Source organism: Chanodichthys erythropterus, chromosome 3 (genome assembly GCF_024489055.1).
Source record: "Chanodichthys erythropterus isolate Z2021 chromosome 3, ASM2448905v1, whole genome shotgun sequence".
Classification (NCBI taxonomy): Eukaryota; Metazoa; Chordata; class Actinopteri; order Cypriniformes; family Xenocyprididae; genus Chanodichthys; species Chanodichthys erythropterus.
Genome location: NC_090223.1, coordinates 1,942,703 through 1,961,503, shown reverse-complemented (window position 1 = coordinate 1,961,503; position 18,801 = coordinate 1,942,703). Strand labels below are relative to the sequence as shown.

The following is an 18,801-nucleotide window of genomic DNA, read 5'->3' as shown; positions in this document are numbered from 1 at the left end:
AGTGTGGATGCATGACGCTTTTCTTAATTATAAACGGAACTTAGTATTAATGATGGGAATGTATCAATAGATGTTTACTTTAAAAAAAGTCTTTTTTGTAATTTACAAATCTTTTGTGTCTTACTATTTACACATCAGTCTGTCTGTCTGTCTGTTTGGCACATATACAACGTATGTGTGTATATTGTGTGTGTGTGTGTGTGTGTGTGTATATATATGTATATATATAATACATTCCTATCATGAACGAGATTAACTGTCTGATGTGTCAAACCACTCCAGACATTTAAAATGAGAAAATGAGCTTAAGTAATTCGAGTTTGTTGTGTGTTCTTATCATTGAAAGTCAACGCCCACAAAAGTAAACATAACGAAAAATATAAAATCATTAATTTGTTATCATTCCAAAGATAACTCTGATTAATACTTAAAGATCCGTTGCATCAAGTTGGTAGAATACTGTGATTTATTGATTTATTTATTTTTACTATGTGTTTCTCATTTTCATTTTCTTTATTTCTGTAAACTAGTCTACACCTTCCTATTGCATATTTTGTATTGTAGGCTGTTGTCCAAGAGCTCAAAACAGAGTTTGAGCAAGAGAAAAAAAGAGAATTGTCTGGTCCATTCAAACAGCAGATGGCAGTAATGCTCAATTTTAGCTTGCGATCCGCTGCACAGAAAGGGAACTGTTGTAGTCTCCGCTATTACAGGTTTCTGAGCTTCTCTACAGTCTTTCAGATCTGGAAACCTTAAATTAATTCTTTAGTAGCATATAATTTGTAGCCTAATGAAAATGTATTCATCAGTATCAGTCGGTATTAAGATCTCTCTATATGTATTAGCTGGGTTTGTTCCACACTCATCGCTGTCGGTCTGTCAGGAGGGTGTGATTCCAGAAACAACATTGAGCATTAATAATATTCATCGAAATCAGGTTTTGCTGGAATCAACAGTATGAAGAACAATTTTCCAGGTTATTTCAGATTGTTCTACTAATGTGCGGTAAGTTCATGATTCCGTTTATTATATTTACTATGTTTATTATATTTACTACTTTCGGTTTCACTCTTGACACTGGAAACAGTATGACCGAGGTGAGACAACATGATCCTGGAAAATCAGCCCTGAAGAGTTTTCCTTCAAATTAAACTCTGAACAAGCTAAACTAGGTTTTAATGGTTACTGGGGAGCTTCGGGCAGGGGAGTTTTATATATTTGTGATAGCTCTGCAGGACCGACATTCGCCACCCCTTTTTAACTTGTCCTTCACTATCTGTAGTGTCTCCTGCGCTTTTATACACGTTGCTCTATTGTTGAATGGAAGCTGTTTACGAATTAAATAAACAAACCGCGACACGACCGAATAGGGCACATTCACGATTAAAGGGACAGGGGCACGAGTTTGATATTCACCAAAGAGAACCCAAGAAGCGACACTGATCATGTTTAGGTAACAGCCACTGCTCCGGCAGCGCGGCCGCCATTATGGGGTGAAAATAATAACTTCACATCTTATGCACCCAAAATCGGCGAATTTCACTGCCAAATCAGAAGCGCAGTAGAACAGTTTTTTAAATAAAGCCATCAGTAAATTGTATGATCCTACAGTAAATGTTGTATTGTCTTATGTTTTATTTTACCAGTTGTGGAATCCAACCATTCATCCATCTGAATAGTTAGCCTGCTTTATTGAGTATTTCCATTTTATGCAAATGTACACGTTTATTAATAGTAAATTAATAAATGTAAGATCATCATGTTTACAGTGAGCAATATATTTCAGTCCTAGTGGAGTAATAGTAATAATATCGAGGTCTGAATTGAAATAGGCTATTTTGTACGTTTTAATGGATCACACTACAAACATAATGATCTTATAACACATGATGCATTGCTGTGTCCGATTATCCCATAATTCACACTTTTGGACACTTTTGCTTTAACAGGCATTAGACAACACTGCAAAATCAAGCTGTTATATTCATATATTTATTGTCCAACTTTCCCAATTTTTCTGATGCATGTCATTAATTTAATTTTATATGTTGGTATTAATTCAGTGTTTATAAGCCTTTTTAAAGAAATTTAACCCAAACTGACTGGGTTTCTAGAGAGCAAAGGTTTTGTGAAAAAGTGGAAGACTTAAACACAAAGTGTGTAAAATAAACTGTAAAAAGGATTTGATGATCTCCAGTGATAGTATTTTATTCTGTGTTTTCATCATTCAGATTGGATTTCAGCTTTAATATGCTGCTGATATTGCCATAGAAACTAGTGGACTGCCGACTCGCTTTCACCCCAAAATGGCGGGAAACGCAGGGCTGCTGCTGGGCGCCGGTGTTTCAATGGAACGTTATACTGAGCGTTGCTTCTTAGTGTATAATCTTTGTATTCGCTTTGCATGTTCACCTGGGCTGCTTTAGGGACGGTCTGCGAATTCCCCTCACTTTGAAACTAAGTCAAATATTTATTTCAGATAATGTTTACAGGGCCATAGTAAATGCCCAGTGTGGGCAAACTGATTTATTATATTTTGCCTGTATCTTGCTTTAGACCACCTCCCCTAACATGCGTACAGTAACACAAATATTTTCATGAAAAAGTTAAATTCAACTAAATGTTTTTTTTTTTTTTTTTCTCCATGTTCAAAGGCTGTACGTTCCTAGTGACCAGACTGACATAGTGCAGGTGAAATTTTGTCAATACCTCCATTACCGTATAGGGGGTGTGACGAGACACATCTCACGTGACAAGACTAGATACAAGATTGAGTTCACGAGAATGAGACAAGATTTTTACACACTATTTTTAAGAAATCCATGATTAGAAAAATAATCTGCTGGTGTATTTGAAATGTTTTAACTAATCATCTTGTAATAAATGTCATTTCAGTTCTACTTTCTTAGTGTGAATTATCATATGCAGTAAAATACAACAATAACTATATACAATAATACAATAATAAAGTACTGTAAAAGGTTTTGCCATAACTCAACTGACTGACTTCTCTACTGTATGATTTCAGTCTCTTCAGACCTTACTGTACATGATTTATGAGCTTCTACAACTTTTAACCTCCTAACCTCCACAAACTGATCATAGAAATAAAAACAGTATAAATAAAAATGGTAACACTTTACATTAAGGTCTCATTTATTAACATTAATGTATTAACAAACATCAACAATGAGCAATATCTTTGCTACAGTATTTATTAATCTTTGTTTATGTTAGTTAATAAAAATAGTCATTCATGGTTAGTTCATGATAGTGCATTAACAAATACAACTTTTGATTTTAACAATGTATTAGTAAATGTCAAAATTAACATGAACTAAAATGGTGTAGAGGTATTGTTCTTCCTTAGTTCATGTAAAGTTAACTAACGTTAACTAATGAAACCTTATTGTAAGGTGTTACCATGAAAAATAAATAACAGTTTTCTTTTAGTCTTAAGTGCAAACAGTAAGTGCAACCATAACCAAAGCACTCTCTCAATATTCAAAGTGCAAATAGAGACCAAATTTTTCTTTAAGCATGATACAGAGCTGAGAGATGCTTACAACTACACAGCCCAGCCTAAGATGGCTTTCATATTGAGAGATATTTGCATTCATCAGGGAGCCGCTTTCAAAATGCGGGGTATTGAAATCGCACTTGAACAAGCGCTCGCGTTTACTTTCACTTTTGCGATCGCGCATACCGCAGCGACTGTTATCCAACTGAATTAAATGTTTTTTATTTCTATAAAAAGCAAAACAACAGTGGATGTAATGTAAACGTAGCGATGGCATATTCTTTCCTAATTTCACCCTAACATTATCGCAATTTTTAAATGTTTTATTTTTTATTTGTATTCATAACCATACAAATATACAAACACCTTCAGGAGAACATTAGAAATAAGAAATAAAAGACATTTGTATGTAGAGTCAAATATCTAAAGGAAGTGTTAAGAATCAAGACCTGTTTTTCCATATAAAGTCAAGGAAAATTTTATTGACACCTTTAGCAGTAAAATCAGTCACATATAGTTCATATACAGAGAGTGAAGGATACACGAAGCGAGAAAGACCTTCTGCTTTAGAGAGAAGAGCCCTACTATAGAGAGATAGATTTCTTTGTAACCAAAGATTAAAAATATTTGGGGTTTTCTTAATCTGACTAGAAAAATTAAGTTGCTGTCTGGCTACTAAATTTTTAGTTACATAAATGACTTTGACTGGAATACCATCAACTAACGTGTCGTCGCAATTATGCAGAGACATTATCTCACGTTTGGACATATTTAACTTTAACCCAGCATACGATCTTAATGGCACTAGAAATTTGACTTTTATCTTTTGAAAAAAGAGTGGTGTCATCAGCCAGCTGTGAAATTTTGATTTCCCTATCGAAGATGGAGATGCCTTTTAAGTTCTGATTGTGCCTAATACTCAATGACAATAGCTCAGTAACAAAAATAAATAGAAAGGGTGAAATTGGGCAACCCTGTCTGACACCACGCATTATAGCAAATCTTTGGGAGGTGTGCATATTGACCATGACGGAACTACTAATTCCTTTTATAAAACATTTCAATTATGTTAACAAAAGAATCCTCAAAACCAAACAGTTTGAGAGATTGCAGGAGAAATCCATGTTCAATGGTGTCGAAGGCCCTATAAAAATCTAAGAAAAGAATAATGGCTTTAGAATGCACAAAATCAGCATAATCCAGTAAATCTAAAACAAGTCTTATATTATTGCTAATATGACTACCTTTGACAAAACCTGACTGCGTTTCTGCAATAATTTGATTTAAGCTTAAGTTTCAATCTATTAGCATAAACCAAGGCCAAGATCTTATAATCAACTGTTAAGAGTGTAATTGGTCGCCAATTATCAATTAAGAGAGAATCTTTTTCAGGTTTTGGAATAAGAGAAATTATACCCTGTTTCACTGATGTAGTCATTTCCTTCTGTGCAACACATTCTTCGTACATGCAAAGCAGAGGGGATTTTATTAAGTCCCAAAAATGGACGTAAAATTCGACAGAGAATCCGTCAAAACCGGGGATTTCCCTTTCTTCATAGAGAAGAGAGCAGATCTAATTTCCCCAATTCTTAAAGTAGATTCACAAAGGTCTTTAAAGTCATTATCAATGGTAGGAATATAGTTTTTAATTGTTTCGACAAAAGTCTCACAATTATCCATATTAAATTCAGAAGTGTAAAGTTTGTCATGAAAGCTTGTGATAAAATTAGAAATTAGGTTAGGATCAGTGCACTTGACACCATTAATATTTAAAGGTCCCGTTCTTCGTGATCCCATGTTTCAAACTTTAGTTAGTGTGTAATGTTGTTGTTAGAGTATAAATAAAATCTGTAAAATTTTAAAGCTCAAAGTTCAATGCCAAGCGAGATATTTTATTTAACAGAAGTCGCCTACATCGAACGGCCAGTTTGGACTACATCCCTTTACTTCCTTCTTTAATGACGTCACTAAAACAGTTTTTTGACTAACCTCCTCCCACAGGAATACACAAGAGTTGCGTTTGTAGAGTGTGTTTGTCGCCATGTCGTCGAAACGCTGTTATTTTCATCCCGCAGTCCAAACACCTTTGTTTGGCCTTCCCAGGGACGCTGTACTTATAGATCAATGGTTACAATTTATGTTTAACTCGGTTCCCGAAAATTATAATCCACATGTAAAACTATGTGCATCACATTTTGCTGAGGACAGCTTCCTCAATCTCAATCAATTTAATGCCGGATTCGCACAAAGATTATTTTTGAAAGATGGAGTAGAAGCTGCTGTCGAATCACAACACAGGAACCGCTGGCACAATCAGAACTCGTTACGTATTTCTGAAGGAGGGACTTCATAGAACAAGGAAGTCATCAGCTCGTTTTTATGAAAGTGGAAACAGCGGTATACAGATAAGTAAATTATGTGAAAAATACTGTGTTTTTTTACACGCGAAACATGAACACATGTTATATTGCACACTATAAACACAATCAAAGCTTCAAAATACTACGAAAAAATGGGACCTTTAAAACGGTCAATGAATTTCTCCTGCAATTCCTCTTCTCTTATGCAAAAAATTAACTGGAATTAGTCACTCCTTCCTCTAGCCATTTGGATTTTGACCTAATAAAGACCCCTCTAGCCACATCCAAGTAAGCTTGATTAATTTGTAAACTTCTCTCAAAAGCAGATCTTCCTCCTGAGTTAAGGCTTTTTGCATTAAAGCATTTATTTTATTTAGGAGTTCATGCATTTTTTTTTTTTTTTTTAGAGGCTTTTAAATCTTTACTTCTTCTAATGGCGATCTTCCTAGCCTTATATTTAAAGAATTCCCATTTCGCTCTATAACCATCACTAAAATTTGTAGAAAATATATATCCGAAAACAAGTTCTTAATACCATCATTGAAGGAAGCAGCTTTTAGGAGAGAAATATTACATTTCCAATAACCACGTAACTTTGGAGTTTTATCAGTGTTGCAACACAATTTTAAATTTATTTGTTTATGATCTGAGATGGGTGCAAAAGAATGAGAAACATCTATAACAAATTGAAGAGCTGAGGAAGAGATCAAGAAGAGGTCAATTCTCGATTGGGAAGACATATTACTATTAGACCAAGTAAATTCCTGCAGCTCAGGGTGAAAGAAACGCCATGTATCTGTAAGAGAAAATTCTGTGCATAATGATAAAATGTTAATATTTAAATGCAGGCTATCGTTGCTTCTGGGAGAAAATCTGTCAAAGGTATCATCCACACATTCATTAAAATCCCCACCCAAAATCACAAAAGAGTCTGGGTACTGGGTACTTTGAATTTAGAGAGACTTGTTGGCAGATCAGGAATTAAACCCGTAAATATTACAAATAGTAAAGATTGAGTTATCCTGCTGAAGCGATAAAATAATCCATCTGCCTTCATCGGAAGACATCACTCCTAGTGTGTGCTCTTTAAACTTGTGCAACAAAATCGAAACTCCAGCAGAATGACTAGAGCCATGGCTACAGCAAATTGTATTTCCCCATTGATTTTTCCAAAATTTTACATCCATTTCACACGAGTGTGTTTCCTGAAGAAGAATTATATCTGACTCACTGCTTTTACAGAATAAAAAAAAACAGCTTTCCTCTTTACTGCATCACGTAAACCCCTTACATTTAAGGATATAACAGAAAAAGAATTAAACATAAAATCCATTAAACACAGAAAACAATTCTAGTACCTCTTATATCTGAACAAACACTAACAAATTCTATTTTTGAAATAGGAACAACATATAACCAAAGATAATTCACAAACAATAAATTTGAGAAAATTCACTTCACCACCTTGCTTGAATCAAACCAATTATGCTCCTCAATATTTTCCGAAATCAGTTCCACGAAGGAAACGGTATTATCGTTTCCATCGGCATTTTGAACAGGCTCCATAGTTGACATAGGGGCATGTGCTGTCACGTTGGAAGTTTGCCTATTTTTCTACTCATTTTCTAAACTGGCACAAGGAGGATAATGTGATGAGCGCAATCACTTACCCGTTCATAAATAGCAATGTCTATATTATAATGGCTATATAATCGTCCTATTTCAAAATTTCCTGACGAGACGTCAAGAACACGTCTACCTATCACAGTGCCATCTTGGCCCCCCACTATCACAAGACTGCTTTTCGCCTCAACGAGAAATCTCGTCACAATTTAATCTCACGATGAAATCTCGTCACACCCCTACCGTATATACAGTGCACAAATATTTTTAGAAAAAAATACTGTAATTCGCCAAAAGAGTTTTTTCACGTTCCAAAGAAGATACAAGACTGACTCTGTTGAAGACTGATTCTGGCTGAATCGAAGCTGTTTAAGAATAAATGAATTACAAACAAATAGATAGAGCAGTGCATTCTGAAGCACAGCTAGTTCAGATAAAGGTGAGATGATGGACAGGAAGGGAAATGAACACTGCTGCCACTGGCCAATTGATACTTAATTGACAATATCAAATAGAGGTCATTCCGTGTCAAATCAACCAGAGGTCCCCAGCTCAAATTTTGTTAATACTTTTTCTGTTGAAAGACAAACATAAATAGTGATGAAATCTAAAATATTAAATATGACAGGTGTATATTTACTGAGTAATCCATTATTTTGTAGAGGGGGTCAAAATGACCATTTTCACCTGAGATTTGGAGCCAATTTACAGGGGAGAAAAAAATGACTTTGTACAGATGGCAGAATCTTTATTTTATTTTTACACAGAGATTGATAGGTCTATTAGTAAAATCTGTTGACTTTCACAATCTTTGTTTCATTATATGCCAGCAGTGACAGTTCAAACCTGGGAAAAAGCACTTCTTGTGTTTTGTGCCTCAAGTTTGCATGCCTGCAACTCTAAAATTATTCAAGATATCTTAATATCCTTGTAGATTCTTATTCTTAATAAACTTTCCCTTTTGAAATCTTCATTTTCAAGGCCCTATAGTTGAGTCTGTTTAGAAAGTTACCTACATTTGGTTTGTGACCATTGAAAATGGGTAAAATTCAACAAGTTTATTAAGTTTGAGAATCTAGAAAGATATTGAGATCTTGAATACTTTTTGTGTTACCGGCATAAAATATCTTTACTACTTGAGTTACAGGCATGCAAACTTAAGACACAAAACACAAGAAGTGCTTTTTCCCAGGTTTGAACTGTCACTGTTGGTGTTTAATGAAACAAAGATTGCTAAGGTCAACAGATTTTACTAATAGACCTACCAATCTCTGTGTAAAACTAAAATAATGATGCTGCCAGCTTTCTAAAATCATTTTTACATCCCTCTAATTTGGCTCCAAATCTCAGATGAAAATGGTCATTTTGATTACTCAATAAATATACATCTCTGACATTTAATATTTTGGCTTTCATCACTATTTGTGTTTGTCTTTCAACAGAAAAAAAATTTATGAACAAAATCAAAAATTTGATTCAGGGACCTCTAGTTGATTTGACACGGAATGACCCATAGAAGAGTGTCAAAAGTACTGACTTTGGTACCAATCGGTACTGAAATTTTGAGCGGATTCATAAAAACCTCTGATTGTGTTGATGCGCTCATCTGATATGTCTGTGTTAGGGTCAGAGGTGTTTATGAATCCGCTCAACATCACTTAAGGGTCACATTTTTAAAATTTCAGTACTGATGTGGTACCGAAGCCGGTACTTTTGACAACTCTGTCACATAGTATACAAACACACAGTATACGAATATTCTTTTTTTTTTTTATTTACAGTAAATCATGTTTTCATGTTCTAAATGTTGTAGTATGTTTATAGTTAGAAGTATGATTTAGTACAGGTGAAATAGAAAAAAAAATGCTGCAATTCCTCTAAAAGTTTTTTTTTAACATGTATTGGTGAATTGCAGTAACTTTTTTTAATGGAAATATTTGTGTACAGTACATACAGTAAGCGAGATACTGGCAAAAATTACAGTAAGTCAGTCTGACAAATATTAATGTACTACAAGCTTTGGATTTTTAAATGTTAAAAGTCAGCTTAATTTACCCAGATCAGGTGTTTTTAAGCAGTTGGGAAATTGGCAGATGTTCCCTTAGGCATCATGCACCTTGCCTGGAAAATCCAGCCTCACCACTGTACCAGCAGATGAGTCTGGTCGGCCATTGAATCAATTCGATTTCTAGGGCGGAGCAAATCCGAGCAAACAGGAAGCGGAGTAAACCAATCAGAGAAGGGTGGATATGACATTAGCAAAGCGACAAGAGAGTCAACAGCAAAAAGTAAATAATTAATGTGTTTTTGGTCATTTAAAACTGAATTCACGGCTGAATAGAACAAACTCTCGGGTCTCCCGCGCGCAATCTTTGTTTATATTGAAGGGACTGAAATAAACGAATCTGATTGCACGGTAGGGTTTGGAGTTGACTTGAATCGCGATGGAGGGCGGACTGACCAGACTGATATATCTTGTAGAAGATATATCATTCTGGACTTGCCAGGCAATCATGCACTGTGCTAGTGCGTCAAAGCATTCTCAGATAGCTTAACTAAAACCAAACTGTTTAAAAAATGAACAGTTGAACATACATCAACGTGATAATAGCTACCTAAAATGACAGAAATCAATTTGAAATTGAAGTGTAATTTGATTGTTTCATTTAGCTCATGTCACATTTGTTTACATGGAAATGTTGGGGTTTATGACCTATACTTCAGCCACCCACCAGGGCGCGATCGAAATGATTTGGCTTCACTTGTTTTCAGGACATGTGTGCCACACCTGTTGCTGACCCACAGCATTTAATATTTGTTCATAGCATATTAGTCAATGCACTTAAGAAATGTGGATATTCAAAGTGATATTCTGGTACTCTTGAGATATTTTTATCCATTCATTTCATGTGTATGTATGACAGACCAGTTCTGTAATTTTGTCACCTGGGGTACTATCTTATTGGTGTTGTATTATGTAACTTTGAAAGTGTATTACCTCACAGTCTTAACGTTTGTTGGGGAATTATAGTTTTATTGTTCTTGAGGATTCTATTAAATAGAGCATTCAGACAGAGGGTGAAAACTGGTGCTGCAACAATGTAAATAATAATAAATATATTTTTCTTGAACATGAAGTTATGCAAACCAGTTAGCTGACCCAATAAACAAAATTATGAACTAATAAATAAGCATAATAGTGGCCTTGTAGTAAGTTAAATATTATTTATAAGTCAAGATTGATTTCTGTTGAACTCTGTTCAGTAACATGAGCAGCAGTGTTACATGAGTTTAATCTCTGAGAAACTGTTTGTGTTTGTTCTGCAGGAGTGTTTGGTGCTGGAACAGATGAAGTGAAGACTGTGATGGAGGGAGATTCAGTCACTCTAAACCCTGATCTTACTCAAATACAGGGAATTATTCAGATGATGTGGAGGTTTAAGGATTCACGTTCAGTCATTGCTCAAATCGAGGGAAATGATATTTCATATCCCATTGTTCCTGAGATGTTCGAAGACAGACTGCAGCTGGATCAGACTGGATCTCTGACAATCACAAACATGAGAACTAAACACTCTGGACTTTATAGACTAGAGATCAACCACAACCATGGGACCTCACGTTTGAATTTCAGTGTTAATGTCTATGGTGAGGACACTATTTTTGAATAATTAGATGTTTTGAAGATGTTAGATGTTTATTGTTGTTTTATAAATTAAAATCAATTAAGCTGATATTTAAACTGCAGCTGGAAAATCTTACAAAACAATCTTACAGAATAGCTTTCGCCTATAGAAGGAGCAGACTCAATCAACACAAATAAAGATACACTTAAAGAAATATGTTTAAGGAAAATTATATTCAGCACTTAAATTAGATTAAATATCATAAACTAATTAATATATGGTTCATATATGCCTTATGGAGTAACCACAAGATACTTGACTGTTAAAGTTAATATTCTAGTGCCAGTAACTGTGTTTAATGTTTAATATCTGTAAATCTGTCTCATGCAGAGTCTCCAGCTGTTATTGATGCTTTTAAAGGTGAAATGAAGAGTGTATCAGAGACGGAGGGGAATCCTGTCTCTCTTCAGACTGATACTAAAACACACAGAAAAGAGCTGATAGTGTGGAGGTTTGGAGATGAAGGAAAACTCATAGCTAAACATGATCTAGAGGCCAAGAGTCTAAGATTATATGATGATCCTGATGAGAGATTCAGAGACAGACTGAAGCTGGATAATCAGACCGGATCTCTGATCATCACAAATGTCAGAATCACAGACTCTGGAGTTTATAAAGTGAAGATCAGCAGCAACAATCAGACTTTAAACAAGAGATTCGTTGTTACTCTCAGCGGTGAGTAACTCAAGACTATAAAAGCAATGATTGTTTATCAGCTGTCTGTAAATAATTCATAACGTCTCACCCTGAACTTTTATTATCTAAAACAGCCTGTCTGACACCTGTAAATACAGTAGATCTGATAAATAATGACTTTCTTTATCACTCAGGTTATATGGTGTTGTTGTTTATATTGTTTGTTATAGATCAGACTCGTTCACACTAATGCCTCTTTATCATTACAATATCAGATCTTCACTCAGGTTATATAGTGTTGTTGTTTATATTGTTTGTTATAGATCAGACTCATTCACACTAATAACTCTTTATCATTACAGTATCAGATCTTCACTCAGGTTATATAGTGTTGTTGTTTATATTGTTTGTTATAGATCAGACTCATTCACACTAATAACTCTTTATCATTACAGTATCAGATCTTCACTCAGGTTATATAGTGCTGATGTTTATAGTGTTTGTTATAGATCAGACTCATTCACACTAATGACTCTATCATTACAGTATCAGATCTTCAGTCAGGTTATATAGTGCTGATGTTCATAGTGTTTGTTATAGATCAGACTCATTCACACTAATGACTTTATCATTACAGTATCAGATCTTCAGTCAGGTTATATAGTGCTGATGTTTATAGTGTTTGTTATAGATCAGACTCATTCACACTAATGACTCTTTATCATTACAGTATCAGATCTTCACTCAGGTTATATAGTGCTGATGTTTATAGTGTTTGTTATAGATCAGACTCATTCACACTAATGACTCTATCATTACAGTATCAGATCTTCAGTCAGGTTATATAGTGCTGATGTTCATAGTGTTTGTTATAGATCAGACTCATTCACACTAATGACTCTTTATCATTACAGTATCAGATCTTCAGTCAGGTTATATAGTGCTGATGTTTATAGTGTTTGTTATAGATCAGACTCATTCACACTAATCACTCTTTAGCATTACAGTATCAGATCTTCACTCAGGTTATATAGTGTTGATGTTTATAGTGTTTGTTATAGATCAGACTCATTCACACTAATGACTATCATTACAGTATCAGATCTTCACTCAGGTTATATAGTGTTGATGTTTATAGTGTTTGTTATAGATCAGACTCATTCACACTAATGACTCTTTATCATTACAGTATCAGATCTTCAGTCAGGTTATACAGTGTTGATGTTTATAGTGTTTGTTATAGATCAGACTCATTCACACTAATGACTCTTTATCATTACAGTATCAGATCTTAACTCAGGTTATATAGTGCTGATGTTTATAGTGTTTGTTATAGATCAGACTCATTCACACTAATGACTCTATATCATTACAGTATCAGATCTTAACTCAGGTTATATAGTGCTGATGTTTATAGTGTTTGTTATAGATCAGACTCATTCACACTAATGACTGTCATTACAGTATCAGATCTTCACTCAGTTTATATAGTGCTGATGTTTATAGTGTTTGTTATAGATCAGACTCATTTACACTAATGACTCTTTATCATTACAGTATCAGATCTTCACTCAGGTTATATAGTGTTGATGTTTATAGTGTTTGTTATAGATCAGACTCATTCACACTAATGACTCTATCATTACAGTATCAGATCTTCACTCAGGTTATATAGTGCTGATGTTTATAGTGTTTGTTATAGATCAGACTCATTCACACTAATGACTCTTTATCATTACAGTATCAGATCTTCACTCAGGTTATATAGTGTTGATGTTTATAGTGTTTGTTATAGATCAGACTCATTCACACTAATGACTTTATCATTACAGTATCAGATCTTTACTCAGGTTATATAGTGTTGATGTTTATAGTGTTTGTTATAGATCAGACTCATTCACACTAATGACTATCATTACAGTATCAGATCTTCACTCGGGTTATATAGTACTGATGTTTATAGTGTTTGTTATAGATCAGACTTAATCACACTATTGACTCTATATCTTTACAGTATCAGATCTTCACTCAGGTTATATAGTGTTGATGTTTATAGGGTTTTGTTATAGATCAGACTCATTCACACTAATGACTCTTTATCATTACAGTATCAGATCTTCACTCAGGTTATACAGTGTTGATGTTTACAGTGTTTGTTATAGATCAGACTCATTCACACTAATGACTCTATCATTACAGTATCAGATCTTCACTCTGGTTGTATAGTACTGATGTTTATAGTGTTTGTTATAGATCAGACTTAATCACACTATTGACTCTATATCATTACAGTATCAGATCTTCACTCAGGTTATACAGTGTTGATGTTTACAGTGTTTGTTATAGATCAGACTTAATCACACTATTGACTCTATATCATTACAGTATCAGATCTTCACTCAGGTTATATAGTGTTGATGTTTATAGTGTTTGTTATAGATCAGACTCATTCACACTAATGACTATCATTACAGTATCAGATCTTCACTCAGGTTATATAGTGTTGATGTTTATAGTGTTTGTCATAGTTCAGACTCATTCACACTAATGACTCTTTATCATTGCAGTATCAGATCTTCACTCAGGTTATATAGTGCTGATGTTTATAGTGTTTGTTATAGATCAGACTCATTCACACTAATGACTGTCTTTATCATTACAGTATCAGTTCTTCACTCAGGTTATACAGTGCTGATGTTTATAGTGTTTGTTATAGATCAGACTCATTCACACTAATGACTGTCTTTATCATTACAGTATCAGTTCTTCACTCAGGTTATACAGTGTTGATGTTTATAGTGTTTGTTATAGATCAGACTCATTCACACTAATGGCTCTATCATTACAGTATCAGATCTTCACTCAGGTTATATAGTGTTGATGTTTATAGTGTTTGTTATAGATCAGACTCATTCACACTAATGACTCTATCATTACAGTATCAGATCTTCACTCAGGTTATATAGTGTTGATGTTTATAGTGTTTGTTATAGATCAGACTCATTCACACTAATGACTATCATTACAGTATCAGATCTTCACTCAGGTTATATAGTGTTGATGTTTATAGTGTTTGTTATAGATCAGACTCATTCACACTAATGACTCTTTATCATTACAGTATCAGATCTTCACTCAGGTTATATAGTGTTGATGTTTATAGTGTTTGTTATAGTTCAGACTCATTCACACTAATGACTCTTTAACATTACAGTATCAGATCTTCAGTCAGGTTATATAGTGTTGATGTTTATAGTGTTTGTTATAGATCAGACTCATTCACACTAATGACTCTTTATCATTACAGTATCAGATCTTCACTCAGGTTATATAGTGTTGATGTTTATAGTGTTTGTTATAGTTCAGACTCATTCACACTAATGACTCTTTATCATTACAGTATCAGATCTTCAGTCAGGTTATATAGTGTTGATGTTTATAGTGTTTGTTATAGATCAGACTCATTCACACTAATGACTCTTTATCATTACAGTATCAGATCTTCAATCAGGTTATATAGTGTTGATGTTTATAGTGTTTGTTATAGATCAGACTCATTCAAACTAATGACTCTTTATCATTACAGTATCAGATCTTCACTCAGGTTATATAGTGCTGATGTTTATAGTGTTTGTTATAGATCAGACTCATTCACACTAATGACTGTCTTTATCATTACAGTATCAGTTCTTCACTCAGGTTATACAGTGCTGATGTTTATAGTGTTTGTTATAGATTAGACTCATTCACACTAATGACTCTTTATCATTACAGTATCAGATCTTCACTCAGGTTATATAGTGTTGATGTTTATAGTGTTTGTTATAGATCAGACTCATTCACACTAATGACTCTATCATTACAGTATCAGATCTTCACTCAGGTTATATAGTGTTGATGTTTATAGTGTTTGTTATAGATCAGACTCATGCACACTAATGACTCTATCATTACAGTATCAGATCTTCACTCAGGTTATATAGTGTTGATGTTTATAGTGTTTGTTATAGATCAGACTCATTCACACTAATGACTATCATTACAGTATCAGATCTTCACTCAGGTTATATAGTGTTGATGTTTATAGTGTTTGTTATAGATCATACTCATTCACACTAATGACAGTCTTTATCATTACAGTATCAGATCTTCAGTCAGGTTATATAGTGTTGATGTTTATAGTGTTTGTTATAGATCAGACTCATTCACACTAATGACTCTTTATCATTACAGTATCAGATCTTCACTCAGGTTATATAGTGTTGATGTTTATAGTGTTTGTTATCGTTCAGACTCATTCACACTAATGACTCTTTATCATTACAGTATCAGATCTTCAGTCAGGTTATATAGTGTTGATGTTTATAGTGTTTGTTATAGATCAGACTCATTCACACTAATGACTCTTTATCATTACAGTATCAGATCTTCACTCAGGTTATATAGTGTTGATGTTTATAGTGTTTGTTATAGATCAGACTCATTCACACTAATGACTCTTTATCATTACAGTATCAGATCTTCACTCAGGTTATATAGTGTTGATGTTTATAGTGTTTGTTATAGATCAGACTCATTCACACTAATGACTCTTTATCATTACAGTATCAGATCTTCAATCAGGTTATATAGTGTTGATGTTTATAGTGATTGTTATAGATCAGACTCATTCACACTAATGACTCTTTATCATTACAGTATCAGATCTTCACTCAGGTTATATAGTGCTGATGTTTATAGTGTTTGTTATAGATCAGACTCATTCACACTAATGAGTCAAGTCAAGTCAAATTTATTTATATAGCGCTTTTACAATTGGTAATTGTTTCAAAGCAGCTTTACATATTAGAAGCACAGAAAAAAGGGAAGTGGTTAAAAATAAACTGTACAAACAAGCGTGGTAATATGTGACATATACAAGATGGTGCTACATTAAGCCAATGTCGGCTGACTTCCAGGGGTGGAAAAAAAACCCCTAGGAGAAAAACCCAGCGTGCTAGCACTGGGAAAAAAGTCCTAGGAGGGAAAAAACCCCTTGGAAGATATATATAATATATGTAAATGGATATGGAGATCAAAATCTGAATTATACATTTTTATTATAGAGATTAAAAATAGATTATATATAAATATATGTAAGCGGATACGGGGATTAAAAATCTGAATTATAGATGCAGCCAGAATTGGATCTTTAGGCCCATTGTCTCCTGGGCTACGTTGTAGTCAGGTCCAGACGCAGGTTCTCCATCTGATCTGGATACGGCCTGGATCCAGCACCCGGCAAACCTCAGGATAAGCAGAGAGACAGATATTAGCGTAGATGCCATTCTTATTCTGATGTACAGGTATATCTAGTGTTATAGGAAATGTTCTCGGTTCCGGCCGACCTAATTATTGAAGCGTAACAATCCTTTAACGGATTTGAAAAATGTTAATGTATTGATAATGTGTTATGTGTATGCAAGAGCAAAGAGATGTGTTTTTAGTCTAGATTTAAACTGACAGAGTGTGTCTGCTTCCCGAACAATGCTAGGAAGATTGTTCCAGAGTTTAGGTGCTAAATAGGAAAAGGATCTGCCGCCTTCAGTTGATTTTGATATTCTGGGTATTATCAACTGGCCTGAATTCTGAGATCGCAATAAACATGAAGGACTATAATGCATTAAGAGCTCGCTTAGGTACTGGGGAGCTAAACCATTTAGAGCTTTATAAGTAAGTAGCAAGATTTTAAAATCTATACGATGTTTAATAGGGAGCCAATGTAATGTTGACAGAACTGGGCTAATATGGTCATACTTTCTGGTTCTAGTAAGAACTCTAGCTGCCGCATTTTGAACCAACTGTAGTTTGTTTAAAAGCCGAGCAGAACAACCACCCAGTCGAGCGTTACAATTATCTAGTCTTGAGGTCATGAATGCATGAACCAACTGTTCCGCATTTGTCATTGAGAGCATATGTTGTAATTTAGATATATACGACATATAATATACGACATATAATGACTCTTTATCATTACAGTATCAGATCTTCACTCAGGTTATATAGTGTTGATGTTTATAGTGTTTGTTATAGATCAGACTCATTCACACTAATGACTCTTTATCATTACAGTATCAGATCTTCACTCAGGTTATATAGTGTTGATGTTTATAGTGTTTGTTATAGATCAGACTCATTCACACTAATGACTCTTTATCATTACAGTATCAGATCTTCACTCAGGTTATATAGTGTTGATGTTTATAGTGTTTGTTATAGTTCAGACTCATTCACACTAATGACTCTTTATCATTACAGTATCAGATCTTCACTCAGGTTATATAGTGCTGATGTTTATAGTGTTTGTTATAGATCAGACTCATTCACACTAATGACTATCATTACAGTATCAGATCTTCACTCAGGTTATATAGTGTTGATGTTTATAGTGTTTGTTATAGATCAGACTCATTCACACTGTCTGTCTCTCTTTAGCTGTTCCAGTCCCAGCTCTGTTTCCAGCTGCTCTAGCAGGGATTGTTGTTGCCATTTTTTTGCTGGCATTTTCAGCTGCTGGTGTTTTTTATTATCGTTACAAAGTATCTGATCTACAAAAGCAAACGAGTAAGTATTACAGCTGATACAACAAGAGGAAAAACATTGAGCTTTATTGTAGTTCAGTACAGTTTAAATGTATAATACAATTTTTCACAATCAATATTTCTACCTTTTTACCAGTTCTAATTGTGGTTGATTTAGTGCAGTAATCATTGATTTGTGTGATTGTTCAGAGTTGAGCTGAATTACATTAATACTAATTACTGAATCTCTGTATGTTTAAATTGTTGATTTAAGATCTTTTGATCATGTATTTCATGTAGTTTTGTTCTTTTGCTATTGAAGGTTGACAAATTTAGCAGAAACAGCCCATAAATCATCCTGCTGTCCTTTTTCTGTCATTTTAAGTTTTATTGGGGCTGCCTGAGCTCTTCATTCA

General features: G+C 34.2%; 1 protein-coding gene across 3 annotated transcripts in view; it reads left to right on the top strand.

Annotated features, from left to right (window-relative positions):
* Positions 1 to 678: 678 nt before the first annotated feature.
* LOC137015298 (uncharacterized) overlaps positions 679 to 18,801 on the top strand; it is a 49,589-nt gene continuing 31,466 nt past the window's right edge. For all 3 annotated transcript variants that reach the window (XM_067380173.1, XM_067380180.1, XM_067380164.1), the window contains exons 1-4: positions 679 to 1,005; positions 10,831 to 11,151; positions 11,520 to 11,864; positions 18,300 to 18,428. In XM_067380173.1, coding sequence (XP_067236274.1) covers positions 999 to 1,005; positions 10,831 to 11,151; positions 11,520 to 11,864; positions 18,300 to 18,428 — 802 coding nt within the window. In that variant the 5' untranslated portion in view covers positions 679 to 998. The remainder of the gene's footprint in view (positions 1,006 to 10,830; positions 11,152 to 11,519; positions 11,865 to 18,299; positions 18,429 to 18,801) is intronic.